Below are 19,956 nucleotides of genomic sequence, written 5' to 3' on the forward strand. Positions count from 1 at the left end.
TGGAATGTATATGCAATAAAATTAATCTGTTTTAACTCAGGAAAATATTTTGGTGTCCAGATCGAATCAGAGTACTTTGTCACCAAGCCAATTATTTTTGGAGACTTCATAAAGGTAACTAAAATATACAAACCATGAGTAAAGAATACTTGTTTTTACATTTTGTTAGTGACTTTGTTCATTCTCCTGGAACCCTGTAGAACTACAGTTTGACTATGTATAGTGTTATGACCATTTACCACATTTTTCTAATGAATATGAAAATGCCAGATTCATCCAAAACAGTATTTCACCATCCTTACACTCATAGTTATTTCTTGGCTAGTTTGTTAGCCTCCTTTGAGAGAAAGCACTGAATCTGAATTTGTCCATATAGCAGTAATGTGCATAGTGCTACTGGTGGAGCTTAGTTATATTTGCCAATTAAATTAGCATAACTAAGCCCTCAGCAGCACCCACATTAAATAAGCAGTACTTATGGGTCTTCTGGTCATATAGATTTTGTGAGAAATCATGTGTTTTTTTGAAGTGAAGCATAATTTTTTTCCAAAGCAGTAAAATAAATAGCATTTTATTATGGATTTCAAGCAGTGTTTATTTTTTTATTCATTACGCCCTTGCACTGATAACTGCTACTATTAAAGTATTTTACCTTAGGTCTCTTCTAAGTATAGACTGATTACTATTGCTTCCATATAATTTATTTGTGGAATAATATGTCAGAGTTAATATGATTTTGCTACAAGTTTTGCTTGTTATGACAGAGTTATAAACAGATTTAAGTGACCAATGTGTGAAGGCCTCCATTTCTTGCTGTATGCTTGCTAAACATCAAGGAGCTATGACTAGCCCTGCAGCCTAATCATATTGTAACTCTTCTGAAGTTTCATTTTCTTACTGTTTACCCATACTGAACTGCTTGCTGTACTTAGTCATTGCTGTCGCATTTTTTGTGTCATTTCAAAAGTACATTTTCAGACTGTTGCTTTGACAAAAGTGAACATAACTTGGGACTATTTCTTTTCTGAAATGAAATATTCCATAAGCTGTTCTTTTGTCATTTTTTTTAGTACTTCAACTTGCATAAGTGCTACGACAGTAAAGAAAATAAGGTTTGTGAGAGGAAACCTATACCTAATTGAGTTCTAATGACTGATTAAACCTGACATTCATTCAGATAGAAGCTGTTGATTAATTCTAAAAATTGTAAACACTATCAGTATTCCAAATTTGTTGCCTGAATAGTGATAATAATGAATGTTTCCTCTCAAAACTTTTTAACATCAATTTGGATATCAGAAATTTTCAAAACAAATAATTAAATTAAGTACTAATATGTTGTCTGCATATACCACACAGAGTAATGAAAATGTTCATAGGTTCATAGGTTCATATTAGGCTATCTGCCCTACGGCATTTATAAGCCTAGCCAGAGTGTATTTGGCTTTTGCCACCCATTTTAAATTAATTTTGCTATGCCCTTTTTCGAGGTTAGTATACTGTGCCTCTGTCTAACAGTCACACAGAAGTGATACCCGGGGTAAACCTACGATCTCCCATCCACTCATCAAGATTCCTCTTGAAGAGAGTCAATGAGGTACTCTGCCTAACCTGGACTGGTATTTTATTCCAGAGTGAAGGGAGCCTCTGGGTTATGAATCTGTCCCTCCAGCATGTCCTATTTATTTCAGTGCTGAGGTTCATGTCTCTCGAGCGCGTAGCCTGATGGGATTTGGATTTTCTGAGGTGCAGCATGTCCATTAATTCCGGGTTGGACATGGCTTTATACGTCAGGCACAGATCGCCAGTGAGCAGGCGGTATGCCACTGAGTAGAGCTGGAGGTTCTTTAACCGGGCAGCATATGGCATCTGTTTGAGCCCTTTGATCCTCTTGGTGAGGTACTTTTGGGGTCTTTCCAGTTGCTGCAGGTGTCTGGTAAGGTACATCCCAAAAGGGGCATTGTACTCAATTATGGGCCTGATGAGGGATGAGTAAAGAGGCACGATGACCTCCCCTGATCTAGATGTGAATCCCTTCATGATTAGGTGGGCTGTATAAAATGTTTTTCTAACCACTTTGGCTACATGGTTGTCAAATGAGAGATTGCTATCAACTTGGGTCCCCAGGTCCCTAATTACTACTTCTGTACTTAATGGATTACCACCTATGTGGTAATTTGTGGGCACTTTGTTTTTGCCAAAGGGGATGACTATACACTTTTTGGCATTTAACTTGAGGCCATGGCTCTGGCACCAGTTGTCTGTTTTTATGAGGCCCTTTTGGAGGATGCTTGTGTCGGTTGGAAAGTCGATTATGGCGCCCAGTTTGCAGTCATCTGTGAACTTGGTCAGCCACAGTCCTTCCATGTTGGCCTGTACCTCCGAGAAATATATACCGAACAAGAGAGGTCCCAGGACTGAGCCTTGTGGGACACCACTTGTAACTGGTTTGGAGTCTGACATGGCTCCAGCAATTCTGACCATGTGAGTTTTGTCCTTGAGCCAGTTTGCAAACCATCTAGTGACATAGGGGTTTATAGTTAAGCTGGTGAGCTTATCTGTAATGCCTGAGTGGAGTATTGTATCAAAGGCTTTTGTGAGGTCCAGGTAGGCTGTGTGGACCACCTTCCCCTCGTCAATGGCCTTGGTGACTGTTTCAAAGAAATCAACCAGGTTTAAGAGGCAGGATCTGCCCTTAACAAAGCCGAACTGGGTAGGATCCAGTGTCTGTAGGTCCCCAATATCTTTATTTATGAGGTCCATGATGATCCTTTCCATAGCTTTGCAGACCAAGCTAGTCAGGCTTATGGGGAGATAGTTTCCAGGATCCGTTGAGGCACCACCTTTGTGGAGAGGGACCACTGTTGCTGTACGCCACTCTTTGGGTACATATCCTGTAGTAAGGCTGAGATTGAACAGTAGTTTTATGTTTGGGTTTAGCTCTTCTTGGAGTTCATATAGGATGCAGCCCGGGACACCATCTGGTCCCATTGATGCTGTGTTTTTTGCTTTGGAGAGGGCAGCTCTTACCTGAGCATCTGAGATGTCAGGGGGCCAGCACTCTGCTGGGATAGATATTTGCCCTTTTGGTGGGGGGAGAAGTTTGCGCTGAACCTGTCAGCTGGGATGTTGGCAATGTCTGTGGGTTCAGTGTATTTTTTGTCATTTTGGACTAATTGTGAGCATATCTGGGAATTACCACCCAGGTTCCTAACATAACTAAAGAAAGCCTTGTGATTATCCTTAGTGTCCTGTGCAATTTTTCTCTCGAAGCTAGTCTTAGACGATATTATGAGTGCCCGTATTTTTTTGCTAATACTGATCAGAGATGCCTTCCTTTTTTGTGATTTTTGCTCTATCATGTAGTAGCTTCCTCCTTCTATTGTATAGTTTGTTTATGGCTGGGGTCCACCAGACAGGACGTCTGCCTTTGGAGGATTGGGTCTTGGTTTTATTTGGGATTGCATGATCCATGAATTCCTGAAGGTGTTCATAGAATGCGTTTATAAAGGATTCTGCGGTCTGGGCCGTATTTTCCACAGGCCCGGGGCTTTGAAGGATTCCACCTCAGTTTTGAGGAGTGTGAAATTTGCTTTAGAGAAGTTTTTCACTGTGGTTTTCTGGGCAGGGGGTGGGGTCGGGATGTGAATATCCAGAGAGATTAGTTTATGGTCTGATCTTACCAGTGAGGGATACACTTCTGGTCTGGAGCATAGAGTCCCCATGTTGGTGATGATCAGGTCCAGTATGTTTTCCCCTCTTGTGGGAGTGGTAACAAGTTATTCCATAGCATTTGAGTTTATAAATTCTAGGAACCTTTGGGCTAGGGTGTTGGAGCTAGAGTAATGCTCCCAGTCTATGTTTGGGTAGTTGAAGTCACCCAATATAATGGTGTTTGGAGAGACCTTCATATTTTCCAGTGTTCTCAGGAAGGTCGAGTGGGGTTCCTGGGTTTGGGAGGGTGGTCTGTAGCAGGCTATAAACTGGAAGGCAGTTTTACCCACTGTTAGTTGCACATGGATAGTCCCTGATGCTTCGTGCTGTGCCACCAACCTGGAGGTGTGGGTATCTTTGACGAATATTGATACTCCCTCCTTTTGTGGTTCAGTCCAAGTTTTGGGGCGAAAAACATGGTATGAGGTATAACCTGGTAGTGCTGGGGTGCTCTCGGGAGCCTTGAACCAGGTTTCTGTTACTGCTCAGATATCGATGTTCTCCATGCTAAGGAGAGTTTCAAGTGCATGCATCTTGAGGTTTAGACTTCTGGCATTGAGTAGCATTACTCTTAGTTTCTTATCCCTTGTGATACCTATGGAGGTGGGTTTGTCTTTTGAGCCTTGCCTAAAAAGGCACTATGGGGGTAGCAAGAGCCTTTGCCATTATCCGAAAGCCCAGGGGTGACAGGTGCAAGCTGTCCCTAGCGAAGCATCGTGGCTTGTCGAGCATGTCATCCCAGGCTGACAGGCATTGGATCCCCTTTGAATGACACCAATACTTAAGCCAATTGTTGAAATTGATCATCTTGTCTTCATATTGTGGCATCATTCTTGGTGAGGGTAAGATGCTACTCAAGGTCAGGGTCATACCGGCCTGGACTACATGCTCAGAGAGCTCCTCTATGTCTCTTTTCATGTAGTCCAGGGAGGTACGTCTCAGGTCATTCACACCAGCATGGACAATGACTGAGTCATATTTGTACTTGCCTTGGAGTGACCTGAGTGCTTGTGTTATGTGGTGAATCCTAGCGCCTGACAGGCAGCTCACCGTGACCTTCTCCTTGTTCAGCCTGGTGAGCGGGACATCAGTGTGCCTGATGATAGAGTCACCTATTACAAGTGTATCAGGTGTGTTGTTTAGCCTTAAGGGCTGTGATTGTTCGGCACACTGGCTTTGTGAGCTATGTGTTGCACGTGTTTTGTTTTGGGGTAGCGGTTGCTTGGGTGTCTGCTTTGGAGGTCTCTGCTGCTTAGGCAGATTTTTATTTAGAGCCTCCGAGTATGTTTTTGTGTGTTTATGTGTTTGGTTTGCTGTCGTGGTAGGTCTATGTGAGACTGGAATTGTAGTGAGTGTAGTTTCCTTTTCCTCCTGACTGGTTATGCCAGTACTGAGTTGAGAGAGCTTAGCCTCCAGTTTGGCTATATGGTTGCATCTCTCACATGTGTTGGAATTTGTTGGGAGGAGGAGAGGGTTGTCTGTGTACATGAGGCAGTTGTAACATTGCCTCAAGATTCCCAGATTCACCAGCTGGACCTGAGAGGAGATTGACAACTGACCTTTGGACATGCTACCCTTAGCCTACCCAAATCTTGATAATAATGTGCATTGTAGGTAAATTTTTACATTTGTTCCATAAAATGTGAACATTTTTTAAATGCCCCTAGTTACCAGACATTAGCCAGAACTCAGACCAGCACTTTGTATACTACAAGTGAAAGGATGCATCATGAATTATTTCCAGAGCTGTCATCACTTATTCCAGTTGCCTACAGGAAATGAGAAAAGCATGGTATCTGTATCAATTTAGTAAGCATGATAATTATGGAGAGTTCTCAGTGGAGAGACCAGCAGGAGTGTCCTTTGTGCAGTGCTGAATCAGTGGTAGATCAAAGGTAGACAGTTTGGTACCTGTAGTCCAGACATCAATTAAATCTTTATCTTACTAAATCTGCTCATAAGGCAGTCTTGAATTCTGCATAAATCATTTTGCACCTGTAGCTAGGGGTTGATCTTACACCCACTGACTCTTGAGGACTACACAAGTCCAGCCTTAACAACCACCAGCCACTGAGTGCCCTTGATGGCTATTACTAACAACAACTCATATCCAGAGATTGACACAGTAAGCACCATGGACTGGTCAAAAAGAGGAAGAGCAATAACTGTGATAATATTAATTTTAAAACCATAACTGTTAAGGGATTAACAGTAATAAAAACTTGGGAAGAGAAGACGTAGGATAGACAGAGAAAACTTAGATTAAACAGAAATGTAAATCATTCAATGGAGAAAAATGTTAAGCTTGCAAAACAAGAGGAATATCATCTTGCTATTACTGTAGAAGAAAAACTGACATAAGTAATTGTTTGTAAATCACTTGCTTTAGCTTTCTAGTAATTGCTGGCTGTGAGATAGATAAAAGCTTAAACATAAATGTATGTGCCAACAAGTCAAAAGGAACAGTCTCATCTTAATGTAAGAAAGTACCTGTAAGCCACACAATCACTTTATGAAGCATGATGTAAGCACTCTTAGCTGTAACTAAGATCCCTGACTTGCTGAACTTTGAACATGTTTCTTACAATTTTTAGGTTCTATGGTTTGTAATATCTGTCCATTTCTAAACTGTTTGTGCTGGTGAGGATCTTAATGGTAGAAAGCTGAAAATGATAGATTAGCTCACACTTCTTAACCATAGCAATAGTTACAAGTTCATTTGGAGTCTGGGCAAACTTCTGAAGGAACCTATGAAAATAATTTCCTGAAAGCCACTTTCACTGGGTGGGTTAATCCACCTCTACCTCATCTATTCACCCCCATAGTTATATATTATTCCATTTCCATGTTCACATAACAGTGGGGTGAATGACAAATTCCAGTGGTGCTGAAATTCACAGCACTGGCACACTCTGAAAGAATGTTTGCAGCTGATAGGCTTCCACTCATTCTGTGGGATACCTATGTGTTCTGAAGCAAGCTCAGAGATACAGCTTCCAGCATTTTCTGGATCTGTCTTTAGACATTCCTCCAGTGACATTGACTTACACACCTCCCTCTTGCTTCATTGGTCCAGTCTAGTGCAATACTTGAAATACTGCCACAGCGCACCTACTGATCACCTTTAACCTCTGTCATGACCCCAGGGTATCTAAATTCCACTTGTGGTTGCTGCTTCTCTCTCACCTGCAGACAACAAACTATTCTTTTATGGGAGACCACTATGACCTCAGATTTGGAAGCACCCATCTTCCCAAAAATTTCTGGAAAGATATTAGAAATGTGTTTATTTCATTTGTGGTACTAGAGTTTCCATCTCTGGATGCCACACACTATCCAGATTCCTCTTGTGTGATGCTAGTGATTCCACTGGGAAAGGTATCCTACTCCTTCAACTTGAGTATGGTCTTCCAGTTACACCCAGTTCCTCCAGTAAAAATCAGCATAATTTTCAGATGTTTCTAACAAGATCTGTAAATTAATCTTCTTATCCACCAGTCATGAGCACCATTTTGATATCCTTTTTTTTCAGAACCAGCTAGTTTCCAGTTGAGAAGATTCAGATTTACTACTACTAATTTTAATTCTTCAAATCTTGAATCTCAGCTTTTCACCCCAACTTAACTGTAGCTCAGCTTAAAAGCCCACTCTCTACCCTCTAATATCCTACTCCAGTAAAGCACTGATTTTACAAATTTTGCCAAATTCCCTCACATTAGCTGACATGCCTTTTCTGTTCTAAGCTGCAATACACTGAGATACCCTAACTTTATTAGAAAGTATAGTGATTGTATGGAATTTAGAGCCAAACCTTTTCTCTACATAAAATAAAGAGCTTCTTGAGTTTCTCTTGTCTCTGTTACATGAAATTGTTCCATACTGAGGATACCTTATATTGTGGTGCATTAGATGCTCTCACTGGTTTCATACACTTAAACATCTCTCTCTATTCATAACTGTATGTATCCAACCAGAGGACATTCATTTGTAAAGATAGATTTTGTGTTTATTTTTTTGTTGCCTGATATTATATGTTTTGCCATGAGTCCTTGCCCTTTCTGTGCCCTAGTCAACCTGAAACAATTGTCCTCCATTTAGGCAGTAATAACCAATTATATGTTTAGATAACACTTCCTATTTCACTAATGTTAAGGTAGAAAATAACTGTATACAACAGTTCAGCACAGTAGAAAGATCTCCTTTATTGAAAAAGAACACATACACTTGGGAGACTATGCAACCAATGTCATGTCTCCCTGAACAAAGAAACTGCAATCATCTTTTTGAAGTAAAAACTTTTTAGCAAACACTTTAATATCTATCAGACTGTGGCCACTGACCAGTTATAAGTAAAAACCCCTGTGTTGTTTTGTTTATTAAGAATCTACAGACCCCTTATCTAAGCTTTTCCCGCATTAGGCATAAGTTCCAATGTTCCACTTTGGCATTAGGCAATGCAGAGATAGTGGAAAAAAAAAACAAGCTTATGCTGGCAGGATCCATATTGAAAGATGAATTCCACTTTCAATGGAAAAATATTATACAAAACACTTAAAACGCCTCTCCCTTCTCAATCCCCCATTTGATGTTGTGAAGTCTCACTCAGGTCAAATAATGTGTAATGACTGAACAGTAATACGTTTTCAAATGAGTAGACACTTTGTCGCATGCAATCAGTCTTCACATACAGTTTCTTTCTGACCTTTACAGGCACAATGCTTGTATAAGCACTTAGCACAAGTAGTCCTATGAGCAATAAACACATCTGTTTTCAGAATGAAGAGAGCCTGAATGCCTTTTAGTCTCAATTTTAAATATATTATCATTGATTTGTCCAAAACTTTCAAGACACTTTCTTTTCTATCTTCCTTTTCATCATAGTTTTCTTTAACAGTGGTCAATGGCACTTTCTCATTTTCATTCTTAATATGCATATTTTGTAATATAATACCTTTTCTAGGTGCAAAAAGTTTTATGATTATTATTGTATGCACAGAATAATGCATAAAAGAATAAACATAATAGCAATGAGCATAACAATCTTCAACAAACTTCTTCCCAATCCTTAAAATAAACTTGTTAACCAAGCCAACTTAGAGTTGTAAGCGTCTTTATCATGTAATAATTCCACAACCTTTTGTATGATCTGTAAATGACTATGAATGGCATGATGTTCATCATATTGATCACTGCTGCAGTAACCTTAGCAATATGGTTTATATCCTGCCTAAGATATAAGAGCCAGCCAGCTTCCAAAACTTCAGGGCACATTCCATGCACCCAAAATGTCAGGAAGCTCAAGGTGAGCTGACTAAAACACAAATTTGGGCGCAAAGCCCTTCAGAGCTTTACTGCTACTGAAGAGTGCATTCCTCTACGGCTTACAAGGATCGATGAGTGGCTTGGTGCTGTTCCTTTGCTGAGCAGATAAGTTCTGCTTAAGTAAAAACCTTCCATATTCTAATGTATTATTTGTGTTTCATCACTTTCCTCTTTAGGAAGGTTATTTTAAAGATAGTTTTGTGTTTTAATGGACTGTCATTTGATTTTATCGTACTTTTAAATGGGAGCACTCTTTTTTTCCTGACAGTTTAAAAGTTGTGTAAAGTAACTGAGGACCATTTTTTCTGTGGAGAAATTGTGTTTATTTTACTTTCTGAAGGCTGGCAAAGTGTTTTAAAGTATCTTTTGATGTGTTTTTTGTGAAACAAGTGACTTGTAAAGACTCGTAGGTTTTATCAGACATCTGCTACTTGTCTTCTCTGGGAAAGAGGCATCATTTTCGGTTTGACCATGGAACAAACCACTGGTCCTATGGTCGAGCCTTCTTCCAGATACAAAAAAAAAAAAAGCAGAAGTTAAGCAAGCAGCCTTTGCCACCACAGGAGGCTAACAATTTGCCTAAGCTGCAGGCAGGTGACTCTGCTGTCACCATTTGTTTTACCTCTGACCACTCATCTTTTACCTCAGATCCCTCTGGTGTAGCACCTACAGCCACTGTGAACCATGGGCTAGGCACATCCTTTGCAGCTGTTGGAGTCCCCTCAGTGGGAAAGGGAAAGCCACTGTCTGTCAGTCCTTGGAGAATGAACAGAGAAGGCTTCCCAGTTGAGTCGGAATGCTGTGTGTATCACTGGGGAATTTGCTGTTATCATTAGTAACATGGTTGGTCCTATTTTCCTGTCAAAAAGAAACAGAAAACTAAGCATGTGTCTACTCCTCATGTTTCCTTAGACAGAAGTAGCTTACTTTGTCTGGACCAGATTTTAATTGAAGCTATTGAGCTGCCTTGCAAACCAGTTTCTGGTAAAATAAAGAGTGATACCTATCTTCCTGAAGAGATTCAAGATTCTGAAGTTAAAGGGAGAGAGAACAGGATTTTCTCTCAAATTTTTGATTTAGACTCAAAGAATATCTCAGTTTCTGATTCTTCCTGTGACGGTTTCTCTTTCTGAGTCTGTTAGTAGAATGTGTCAGTGTTTTCCTTGGGAGAACACTGAAGTTTCTCAGTCCCTCAGAAAATACCATGAGTTGTTACAAAAGGAATTTCCAGAACCTATACCCATTTTTTCTGTTCTTCCTGCTTTAGAGGATGTGTGTGTTACTGCCAGCAGTCTTCCTGATAGTCAGCCAGCTGCCCCTAAAAAGGCAGATAGGATGTATAAAGTACCTCAGTCTTTTAAGTTTTATATACTCTTCCCAAACCTGATCCAGCAGTTATAGCTTTAGTTGATACCACTGCTGCTTAACATTTAGTTAATTTCAGTGTTACTCTTTCTGATAAGGATGGCAAAATTATTGATAAGTATGGGGAAAAAAAGTGCATACTTCTGCAACTTTGACTATCTGACTTTTGAATTGCCAGGCTCATATGTTAAAGTTAGTTGTAACTAATTGTGAAAGTATGAGGAATGTTTTTTATCTGTAGTTTTTTCTTGTGATAAAAAGTCTGCTTTAAATAATTACATTTCTTTTGTTGTATAGTGTGAGTATGACTGTGTTGATACTTCTTCCAGGGCTATGGCCACAGGCACTTTTTGAAGAGGACTGCTTGGCTGCATTCTCAGAACCTCCCAGGTGGTATTAAAAATTAGATTTTAAATTTCCCTTTGGATAGAAATTTAGTTGTTGGCCACTCTGCTGCAGAGGCTATCAAAACCCGTGATGAAAGGGTTAGCTGATCCAGGAGAATTTCTAAGATTTTTCATCCCTCCTTTTCAAATTTTTATAAAGGATTCTCTAATTCCTGATCCAGTTTTGGCAAATAGCTGGATAAATAGTCTCAACAAAATGCAGGTAAATATATGTTTAAGAATAAATGGCAAGGGTGTTCCAAAAAGAAGCCTCAACCCTCCCAAAACCAAGGACAGTCCAGCAAATCTGAATGACTAGTCAAGAGACCTTGTGACTCCCTCTCACCTTAGCTCCTTTTTTTATTTCAGAAAGTCTTAATCTCCATTTTTCTCTTTGGCAGCAGGTAGTTTCACAGAAATGGATTCTGAAGATCATTTATCATGGTAATAGATGGCAGTGGGAGGAAATTCCTCCTTTCCAGGGGTGATTCTTCATTCTCCAGATCAGACTAGACTTTTTTCTCCACATCCTGTTGTAAGGAATTATAGAACCAGTTCCTCCTTCCTCCTTCCTAGGGGGAAGGGTTTTTATTCAAGGATGTTCTTAGTTTCAAAGGAATTAAATGCTTTTGTTATGAGCACCATAAAAAAATATTTCAGGGAAGGTCAAGGCCCACTCTTACAGGGCCTTGGCTTCAGCACTGGCTTGTTGGAAAATTTTGGATTCTAGAAGTATTATAGAAGCTGCTGCTTTGTACAGCATTATAAGCCTGATTCCTTCTCTAGGTCCAGGACAGGCTTTGCTAGAACCATTCTCCAGGGGCTTCTTCCACTTCCCAAATATAGTAAGCTAGGATATTCTACCCATGTAGCTAAGGATACTGCAGAAGTGCTCAATATGATGAACATAGAACACTTGTGTAAGTAAACTTACCATAACAGTAGATGTTCAAATCATTACTGTGTTTTTTAGGCCAGGGTGTGGACATTTAGTCCTCAGCCTTCCTCTCTCTGTTAGCAGGAATATTTTGAAGGGCTTGGTGCCCAAACTTGTCTTTTAGTCAGTTCAGTTCAAGCTGTCTGACAGTTTGGACACATCAAAGGTGCCCTGAAATTTTGGAAGCTGTCCAGCTGTTATCTCCTTGGTAGGAGTTAACCCATATAGCTAAGGCTACAGCAGCAGGGATCATTTGAACATGTACTGTTATGCTAAATTTACTTGGACAACTGTACTTTGATTGTCTGGTGTAAACAAGCAGCCCTCCCTTTGAATGAGCATGCAAGGTCCCTTTAGCTGTGAGGGTGAATTGTCATTCTGTTCTGCAGCACTATACTTTGCATAGCAGTCCTTTCAATAGTAATGTGATTTACTGATTCAAAAGTCACATTACTTAATACTTCTAATAATGCAGACAATTTTCTTATTCCCAAATTGACTTTGCTGCCCCATAGGCAGGCAAAATATCTGACCCAGAAATGGTACCATCACCCAAGTCCATATGTGGCAGTCCTTTGAATGCAGTCTGTTCTAAATCATGATAAATCCAGGCAGCATGTATCGGATTTTTTATGTCCTTTGTCTCACTCTTCTGGTGATCATTGAGAATTGTCCCACCAGGTAAAGTCCCTGTATGTTGAATGGCTAGAATAACACAACCAGTTGTGTAACAATATCCAGGCCAGTCTGCTGGTAACCAGGGGTAAGCTTGGTCTACACAGATGTAATGAAATTCATATAACATGGCCATGCACTGTCATCCAGCTCTATTGTACACTTGTTAAGTAATACAGTTGATCCACTCAAGAAGAAGCGTACTGGTTTTAACATAGCAAGTTTGTCCCTTTACAGTCATTAACAACTAAATTATAATTAGTCTAAATAACATCATGGAAAGAACTATTTCTGCTACTTTTGTGTTTCGACACAAAAATTGTCCCAAATACTGCTCCTACCTCTGTCTCGTTGCTGGTACTGAAACAAAGGAGTACCCCCATGGCATGACATTGGTTTATGTCTACACACATAACATTTACTAACATTCATAGTCATAGCATAAATATACAGTGTGGCAGAAAAAAATATTAAACTTAGGATGCCAATCTGGTAATCTGTGTTCAATTTTAACAAAACATTTAGTACTTAAAGTTTCTATGTGTTCTGATAAAAGACGAAAATACAATAAAAGGATGATGAATACCAATACAGCTGTTTCCATGATAAGTCCATACAAATATCTAGCATGTTGGGGCTTTAGAAGACTCTCAAAGAATTGCAATTTTATTTTTACATTATTTTTACAGTTCATATATTGCTGATTTCCAAACAAATGCCATACTGAATCCTGTGCTTATGGAAGTTTTATGAGTGCCTCTCATAGGATGGCATTTGGGAGCCTGACTCATTTCCTGATTTACACTCGTCACTCTCTGTAGGTGAAGTTGCTGGATTACTAGGCCTCACTTCTGGCCATGTCAGTTTCCCTGCTTTTTCTTCTGGTAAGGAATACAGTAAGTTCATCATCGAGGGTGGGTGAAATGACGTTGTTGGGATTTTGCTGATACTCATTACTAGGAAGGAACTTCTTAGTGTGGGAGACATGAAGCCAAGTGGTTGATCCTTCACATCAAATGGCAGTGGCTGTCATAAGGAGAATGAGGAAGGGTTCTTCCCATCTAAGCTAGAGAGCATAGTGACTGGAGAAAGATCTGACAAATGCCTAATCGCTTGTGATGATGTTATGGCAGGAAGCAAGGTCAGATAGCTGCTGGATATATTAATGTACAGATTAATTATTTATTTATTTTACATTTGTTGACCAGGATAGTCCGAATGGATACATGCCCATTTTCAGTGGAGGCCCGGAGAGAAAAGCTCCAAGATAATAATACACATTGAACATTTAGTAAATGCTAGTTTCAAGCAGATTCCAGTCATAAGCAATACCAGCATTTAGCACATATAGTACTAACTTATTATAAAACACTTTACAAAACATAACATTATTTTCAGAGTTAAACATACATAACATTACATTCAGGATTAAGACACACTGTGCAGCAATTATACAATTGACTTTTCCTGAAATGGAGTGGTAGAAAAAAGTTAGAAGTAGTTGAAGGTAAGGCACCTAAGAAATAGAGAGGTCACTAGTCGGGGTTAGTGCAAGGACATAACAAATGAGATTTGAAGTATTTCTTGAGTTTGTTTTTGAATTGAGTTAGAGAGGGTTCTAGGGTCAAGTCAGCTGGGAGTTTGTTCCATATGGCAAACAGAGTCCCCAGCTGTGTAGTTGGATTTGTATGTTTGAAATAGGAGTCTATGAATGATCGCAGTGGCCGGGTGCTGGTGTAGGGGTTGATAATATTTTTTAGTGCAGGTATATTTTCTGGTTGGTAAAGGACTTTATGTGCCACAATTAGGTGACTGAACTGCATTAGGCTTGGCAGTTCAAGCCATCCTAGGCGATTTAGGTTGTGACAGTGGTGTGTTCAGTAGGCTGTGCCAGTAGCAAATCTGGCAGTGTGGTTATAGCAGGGTGATAGTTTATTAAGATCTGTTTTGTTTAAGTTGGAGAATAGAGGTGAGGCGTAGAGAATAGTTGATAGCAGATGGGGGTGGGCAATTGCAGTTCTAGCATGTGGGGTAAGGAAAGGTTTGATTCTGTAAAGAGAGCCAAGTTTTTTATTAATGGTTTTGATAGTTTGATTGATAATGTGCATCAAACTTCAGGTTGTTATCAACTATGGCACCCAGTAGTTTAGTTTGGGCTTCTGGGGAGATGATAGTGCCATTGGTAGCAGTTATGTTGAAGGATGGCAGGGGGGTCCTGCATGTGGGGGAGAAGAGGAGCAACTTAGTTTTGTTGGGGTTTAGGATTAGATGTTGATTGGAGAGCCATTTTTCCACTGTACTGAAGGTATTTTGGGTTAATGTGAATAAAGTAGCTGGCGAGGTGTCAGAACAAATCAAGGTGGAGTCATCTGCATATTGAATGCAGGTAGCATCTGGGATGAATGAATGAAGGTCGCTGATAAAGATGGAGAAAAGAAGGGGTCCTAGTATTGAGCCCTGGGGGACTCCTAATGTGATGGGTAGGCGAGATGATAGCTTGTCCTGCCATAGGACTGCCTGTCGCCTGCCCTGCAGGTAGGCTTGAAACCATTGGAGTGCATGGTTGTTTAAGGAGAAGGCCTTCAAGGTATTTATAAGCATTTTGTGATCAACCATGTCAAAAGCCTTGGATAGAGCTAGAAAGAGTGCTGAGGATAGTTTTGTTATTATTGTGGTTGTGGTTAATGACATTAGAGAAAGAGAGGAGGGCAGAAGTAGTACTGTGGTGTGGCTTAAAGCCATGCTGAAAGTTGGACAACAGCTTATTCTGTGTGAAGTAGTGCATGAGCTGTATGTTTACACACTTCTGCATAATTTTAGCTAGAGGTGACAGAATAGCTATGGGTCTAAAGTTTGACAGTTCAGTGGAATTGCCTCCCTTATGGAGAGGTATGACGTGGGAGATTTTCCATATAGTGGGTACAGTAGTTTCAGATATAGCTCTGTTGATCAAGATTGAGATGGGGTATGCTATGGTGTCAGCAGCCTTTTGCAGATAGTCTGCTGGGAGGATGTCGGCAGCCAGGGTGGTAGGTCTTAGTTTCTTAAGTAGGGCATGTATAAGTTGAGTAGGAACAGGTTGGAAGGTAAAGTATGTTTTGGTACTGGGTGTGGCTACATTAGAATTAGAGCCATTGGGAGTGAGAGTTGGCTGGCTAGAGACTGGATAGTCTCTGTGAAGAAGCTGTTGAAGTTATTAGCAGTGTCTACTGGGGATTTTTGTTGGGAAGCTGAGGGGGGTGAAGTGGCAGTTTGGCCTGGATGGAGTAGTTTGTTTATTCCAGCCCAGAACTTTTGAGGTTTGTTTTGGTGTTTTTGCAGTAGATGGTAGTAGTGGCTCTTTTTGTCTAAGGTTATGGATTTTTTGGTGTCATTCCTTAGCTGTCTGAATCTTAGTTGATCAAGTGGGGCTTTTGTTTTTCGGTAGGTGGCCTATGCTTTGTTTCTGAGTGAAATATTGGTTTTGGTATCTTTAGAAAGCTATGGTGCAATATTAACTTTGGTTCTAATAGAGCGGCTGGGAGCATGGGAGTTAAAAATAGCAAGGAATTTGGTGTGAAAGTATGCTACTGCTTCATCTAGGGGGGAGACTTTTTAGTACTGACCAGTTGCATGCCTTAAGTTCATTTTTAAACTTGGTGAGAATAAAGTTCTTGTTGTTTCTTAATGTTCTATAGGTGGTTTGGTAGGAGCAGTGTACTTTGAGCTTGATTACATAGGTGAGACAGTGGTCACTTAGGTCATCAGGCAAAGTGCCTGATTTATAAGATTGAAGGTGGGTAAGACTGAAGATGGGTATTGGCGAGTATCCAGTCTAGGGTACTTTCCTTGTTATTGGGTTTTCCTGTCCTCGTGGGGGAGGTTGTGATTTGAATAAATCCATAGAGGTTTATGTGGGTTGTGGGGGTTTCACAAGACCAAATGTTCCAGTCAATGTTGAGATCCCCCAGAACAATTGTTTCCTGGGGGTAGTTATTAGATAACCAATATAAGAAGTCTTATAAGGTTTCTGTGTTCCTCCCTGGGGGAATGTAGACACAGACAATGTTTACATTTTTGTTTTTGTTAATTTGTAGTTTTGACATAGGAATTTCAGTATTATCGAACTGGGGTGGTTGTTGGGTGTCTATGCTGACAGATAGGGTAGAGTTGTAAAGTAAGGCTACCCCACCACCCTTTCTGGTGGTATGGTCTAGTCGAAACATGCCATACCCTGGTGGCAGATTCTTATGGTCCTTGGTGGCAGGCTTTAGCCATGTTTCTTGTAGGCATAATATACCTGTGGAATGAACAGCTAAGAGGGCATGCAGGTGCTGAGTTTTGTTATTTATGCCCCTAATGTTTAGATGGCAGGCCAGTGGTGAGTTAGGAGGTCTATTTGTTGGAGCTATGGTGTTAGGGGATATAGTAGAGGGATTAGGGCCAACAGGTAGAGATGGACCAGGGTTTGGGTGGATGTCGCCATCCTTTGTGAGGTTGTAGTGTATCCTGAGTATGAGTTTTAAGATTTTGAATAAAGTTTTGTAATACTGTCTAGTTTTAGGACTAATGTAACTAGGTCTAGTAAGATGGTAGTATTTAGGGGATAAGGAGGTAAGCATGAGGGGAGTGAGTAAGGGTGCATTATTATCTGTTGTAGATGGGATGGATGTTTGGAATTTAGGGTAGTGGAAACCTAGGTGATCCTGATATTCGTAGGCAGTTAGGAGATATGGGATAAGTAAAAGGGGTAGAACTAGACTTTAGAAGACTATTTTGGGTGATAGCATACCTACTGATTGAGACTTGAAACTTAGGCAAAAGGAATAGTAGAGTTGGAGGACTGGTGGTATCAGGTTGAGGGTAGTGCTGTTGAGTGACAAGTTGTTACTGATTGGTTTAAAAAAGTGGGGTGTGGTCTAGTACCAATAAATGTAGCAGCACCAGGGGCGGGAGGAATTTGGGGGCAGGATGGGGTGCGTAAAGTGGAGCAGGGATGAACCAATGCCTGTACTAAGTTGTAACAGTTTAACCTGTATGAGGAAAGAGGAGGTGGGGGAAAAGAGAAAGCAGTAGGAGCAGTTAGAGGAATACCTTGATTGACTCAACACCACACCAAAGGTAAGTTGAATGTAAGGGCCTAAAATCTGCACTCAGCACTTTAATGGTACTTGCACTCAGCACTTAAAATTGTATACTGTTGGTCTGTCTTTCCTGCTAAACATAAGTAAAATTAGAGGATTTTTACAAGGGTTACTTGTACAAATGTCAGACAAGTAAGTAAAACTTTCAATAGGAATCTATGTCTGAGTGTTAGAAAGCCAGAAAGGTACATATTATACCTGTAAAAATTAGGGTCAGAGAGACAAATGTAAGAGTCAGTGTACTTTAGTTACAAGGGAAGGAGGCAAACACTCAAGTAGAAAAGAGCCCTATGGCTGATCAGAATGGTGGCTTGCTTAATTACACAGCACTGTAAGAGAAAGCTTAACAAATGCTTTTTATATGTGTAATCTACTCTGATTAATTGCCGGGAGAAACAATTTTTGTTGTGTTTTCCAATTGCAATCCTGTAGACACCGATATTTAGGAGCTGCAGTATGTTAGTGTAGGTAAATGTGAAGTTCAATCTGATTAATTGTTCTGAGAAACAGTTTTTGTTGTGTTTTCCAATTGCAATCCTGTAGACACCGTTATTCATGATCTGCAGTATGTTAGTGTAGGTAAATGTGAGATTCAAACTGATTAATTGCTGGGAGAAACAATTTTTGTTGTGTTTTCCAATTGCAATCCTGTAGACACAGTTATTCAGGAGCTGCAGTATGTTAGTGTAGGGAAATGTGAAGTTCAAACTAAGTCACACCAGGTCAGCCAAGGGGGGAAGAGAGAGGGAAATCCTAAGCACCTAGTGAATATGTATATGAATATAATACAGATGAGAAGTATGAGACTTGCAATTAAAAGAAAAAAGAAAAAAAAAACAGAATAGATTCATCAATGTCTTGCAGCTCCAAATTACTCGGCAGTGGTGTAGCTGGCATCCTCATGGGTCATCCCAAGAAGATTTCATGGGGAGAGTATTTTCTAGAAGTGCTAACTGCACTATGAATATTAAAAAAAAATCTTAAGACAAAATCTCTGACTATTTAAAGCTAGTCTTCCACATAACTTTGCAATTCTGGCTTTTAAAGTCTGATCCATTCCCTTAATAATTCCTGAAGCCTGGTGTCTTTGCTGGCAATGATATTGTATGTTTGATTTCATGAATTTACAGAGTTGCTGTATTATCTGACTTGTAAAATGAGGTCCTCTATGTGACTGAATACAACAAGGGACTACAAATCTGGGTATGATTTCTTGCAACAGTTTTTTTGTGACCATAGTTGCATCATTTTTAGCACAGAGATAAAATTCAACCTGCCCAGAAAAAAATATCCACAATCACTAAAATGTACTTGAACATTTGATGCTATGGGAGTTCAGTAAAGTCCCGCAATACACAACAGAAAGATCCCATGGCTTCTGTATAGACTGTGTAGGAACAGGAGCACTCTTCGACACATTGTATTGAACACACAGTGTACAAGTATTTACAAAATGATGAATTACTTCAAAAATGTAAGGGGCATAATCAGTCAAAATGTGTCTTAATCCTGTAATGGACCTATATGAAGTGGGACAGATTTTGTCTCTGGGTAGTTCAAAGGAATCCCAGAGACCCCTTCACATCTAGCAGACTTTGTAGAAATCATGACGCTTTCTGCATCAGACAAAGTTATCATAGATTGAGTTGCTTCTGTGTTTGTGAGGAAAGAGAGATTAGAATTATGCAGTTTAATATTAACAAATGGACCTTATTCATCTACTGGTAGCAAGAGAAATAGCTGTGTGTTCTGTTCATGACAATCTTATTTATCCTGCTGGCACATTGGTGACTGCCAGTCAGTACTCCAAGTTGGAGGCTGCCTCATCCTTGCTGTGAGGCTTGGACTTTGGGCTGAGTGGCAGTTTGAAAAGATGGGCTTGCTGACTGGAGAAAAGGACATTCATTATGCCGGTGCTTGGTTTGGTGACAATTAAAACAAGGGTTAGTGTGTGGTCCATGATACTGAGTTTGAGTTTATTAGGATGATAAAAGTTTTGGAGGACTAGTCATGGGCCTTGCTGTTGGAAAAATCGAAACCATCCTCTGACTCCCCTGTTCCTCTTATTGCGTCCTCTTCCCCTCGAATTTGTATCAAACTGTTGAAGTTGAACATCTACTAATTTCTTTTGTTTCTCTTTTTATCTTCTCTAACTTTATTGTCTGCAATGTATTTCTCTTGATTAATGCTCTCATATATACCCAAGCTAGGCCAATTTAAGCAAACCTTTTTTTTTATCTGATCTTGCATAGATGGTGATACCTACCTCAAATGCTGCCAACAGCTCACTGACTTCCATATCCTTTGTAGGTTTTGGGTATCCTGAAAAGGCTTCAAATGCATCTATCATATTCCGCAAGTCTGCATCAATAGATTTGTTTTCTTTTTGTACAATGGCTTTAATTGTTGCTCATTTAGGTGTTGGACAGCATTC

The 19,956-nt window shown here is 40.0% G+C and overlaps 1 protein-coding gene across 1 annotated transcript in view; it reads left to right on the forward strand.

The window, feature by feature from the left end:
* DNAH6 (dynein axonemal heavy chain 6) overlaps nt 1-19,956 on the forward strand; it is a 5,071,261-nt gene that overhangs the window by 3,235,052 nt on the left and 1,816,253 nt on the right. The window contains exon 45 of the mRNA XM_044059309.1: nt 41-114. Coding sequence (XP_043915244.1) covers nt 41-114 — 74 coding nt within the window. The remainder of the gene's footprint in view (nt 1-40; nt 115-19,956) is intronic.

The sequence above is a fragment of the Protopterus annectens genome, chromosome 17.part0 (genome assembly GCF_019279795.1).
Source record: "Protopterus annectens isolate FY-2018-M chromosome 17.part0, PAN1.0, whole genome shotgun sequence".
NCBI classification, from domain to species: domain Eukaryota; kingdom Metazoa; phylum Chordata; order Ceratodontiformes; family Protopteridae; genus Protopterus; species Protopterus annectens.